This window comes from Centroberyx affinis, unplaced genomic scaffold (genome assembly GCF_046629955.1).
Source record: "Centroberyx affinis isolate AG114_WGS23_722 - 3 ecotype Tasmania unplaced genomic scaffold, CSIRO-AGI_Caff_v1 ptg007393l_1, whole genome shotgun sequence".
In the NCBI taxonomy this organism is placed as follows: Eukaryota; Metazoa; Chordata; class Actinopteri; order Beryciformes; family Berycidae; genus Centroberyx; species Centroberyx affinis.
The window spans coordinates 10,001-12,500 of NW_027283730.1; the positions used below are offsets into that span (position 1 = coordinate 10,001).

Consider the following 2,500-nt stretch of genomic DNA (forward strand, 5'->3'; position numbering starts at 1 on the left):
AGTTTTGGAGTCCCTCTGTCATTTTATCACTGCTGCCTTTCTTCCTGTTCAGAGCCATAACTGTTTCTGTCTCTTCTTCTTCTTCTTGTAAATGTTCCAGTTGTACTTGTATCTTTTGAAGGAGGTTCCTCAGGTGGAGTAGGAAATCCCACAATACCTTGCAACACCAGTGAAGAAGAACAAAACTTCCCCTGCTGAAAATTGTCAGCAGGGAGTCATGTGACTTGATCTGGGTCCAGTCAGTGTAAATGAGCGTTAGACAGAGGTGTGGACTCGAGTCACATGACTTGCACTCGAGTCAGACTCGAGTCACAAATTAGGCTCAACTTGACAAAATCAAAAAAGACTTGCAACTCAACTTGGACTTTAACACCGATGACTCGTGACTTCACTTGGACTTGAGTCTTTTGACTTGAAAAGACTTGATACCTTCCCCCAAACCCAGAGATTAAAAAGTATGTTATTTAAAAAGTGCCACAAATCAATTCATTTCCCTTCATTTCCTGAATCAGTTACGTTAACGCTGTTCATTCCCAGCAAGTCCACACTTCATTTCCCAGATCCACTTTGTTTGAACCAGTCTGACAGCAGGAGAGAACCATGAAGAACCGACGTTATGTTACTGAGCGGCAGCTGGAAAAAATGATTCCAAAGATAATTTTGTTCACGTACAAAAACTACGTGATGGTCAACAAAAACGAATTGCAGTCATAGTGAGCCAATGCTTAGCTAACGTTACAGCTGTCCGTTGCGTCCACCGAAACTCAAAGTTTAGGACTTGGGACTTGACTTGGGACTTGACTTGGGACTTGCCTGTCTTGACTTGGGACTTGCTTGTCTTGACTTGGGACTTGACTTGGAACTTGACTTGGGACTTGCCTGTCTTGACTTGGGACTTGACTTGGGACTTGCCTGTCTTGACTTGGGACTTGACTTGGGACTTGCCTGTCTTGACTTGGGACTTGCCTGTCTTGACTTGGGACTTGCCTGTCTTGACTTGGGACTTGCCTGTCTTGACTTGAGACTTACTTGTGACTTGGTCCCACCTCTGGCGTTAGCGTCCTGCGTAGTTTAGCTAGCTAGCGATAACGTCTCTCCTGCCTCAGTTTGATGGAGAAATGAACTGAGAGAAAAACCACAGGAGGAGTTTGATCTTTTCTTCAGTGAGTTTAAAAAGCAGTTTGATCAGAGGAGGAGGAGTCACATGACCCAGGCTGCCTCTGACCAGCTGCTGCAGACAAGGAGCAGGTTAGGAAGCTTCCTAGTTAGGGAGCAAGGAAGGAGGAAGCATCCTTCACAAGGAGACAGAGACAGTATAGACAGTCCAGGTTGGACCAGAGCTTCTTCTTCTGCAGATGACTACTGCTTCCTGCTTCTTCTTCTTCTCCTCCAGATACATGCTACTTCCTGCTGCTTTCTTTTTCTTCTGCTTCTTCTTCTTCTTCTCCAGATAACTGCTGCGTACTACTGACCACCTCTCTCTCTCTCTCTCTCTCTCTCTCTCTCTCTCTCTCTCTCTCTCTCTCTCTCTCTCTCTCTCTCTCTGTCTCTCCAGCTGGTCTGGACATCGGCTCCATGGCTGACGTCCCCTCGTTGACCTCCGAGCCAACAGGAAGTAATGGGCGTGGCCAGAGGGCCGTACAGGAAGAGCCTCTGGACGCCATCTTGAGCCCCGAGCTGGACAAGATGGTGACTGATGGTGAGTTCACAGACTTTAATTAATTCACTTTATCCCTGCGGACATTAACCTAAACTTTATATCTGTGTGTTTGGGATGTAATTAGTAGAATTATGGAATGTGTGTTTGGGTTGTGTGTGTGTGTGTGTGTGTGTGTGTGTGTGTGTGTGTGTGTGTGTGTGTGTGTGTGTGTGTGTGTGTGTGTGTGTGTGTTCCAGTATCATGGACAGTTGAGAATGTGATCTAGTAATCTGTTCCTCTCTTCCAGGTGCCATCCTCAGCAAACTCTACAAGATCCCAGGTACGTCTGTCCATGCTGACTTTGCATGCTAAGCTAACATCCCCATTCACTCCCGTTCTAATATACCATGCTAAGCTAACATCCCCATTCACTCCCATTCTAATATACCATGCTAAGCTAACATCCCCATTCACTCCCATTCTAATATACCATGCTAAGCTAACATCCCCATTCACTCCCATTCTAATATACCATGCTAAGCTAACATCCCCATTCACTCCCATTCTAATATACCATGCTAAGCTAACATCCCCATTCACTCCCATTCTAATATACCATGCTAAGCTAACATCCCCATTCACTCCCGTTCTAATATACCATGCTAAGCTAACATCCCCATTCACTCCCGTTCTAATATACCATGCTAAGCTAACATCCCCATTCACTCCCATTCTAATATACCATGCTAAGCTAACATCCCCATTCACTCCCATTCTAATATACCATGCTAAGCTAACATTCACAGACTCCCAGTGTAATTTACCATGCCAGCATTCATGCAGCAGACCAGTAAAGCCTCA

At 45.4% G+C, this 2,500-nt stretch overlaps 1 protein-coding gene across 1 annotated transcript in view; it reads left to right on the forward strand.

Moving 5' to 3' along the window:
- LOC139639568 (histone-lysine N-methyltransferase 2C-like) overlaps positions 1–2,500 on the forward strand; it is a gene marked incomplete at its 5' end in the record, with an annotated part of 24,939 nt that overhangs the window by 8,209 nt on the left and 14,230 nt on the right. Inside the window, 2 exons of the mRNA XM_071513690.1 lie at positions 1,556–1,699; positions 1,947–1,979. Of these exons, the coding sequence (XP_071369791.1) occupies positions 1,556–1,699; positions 1,947–1,979 (177 nt within the window). The remainder of the gene's footprint in view (positions 1–1,555; positions 1,700–1,946; positions 1,980–2,500) is intronic.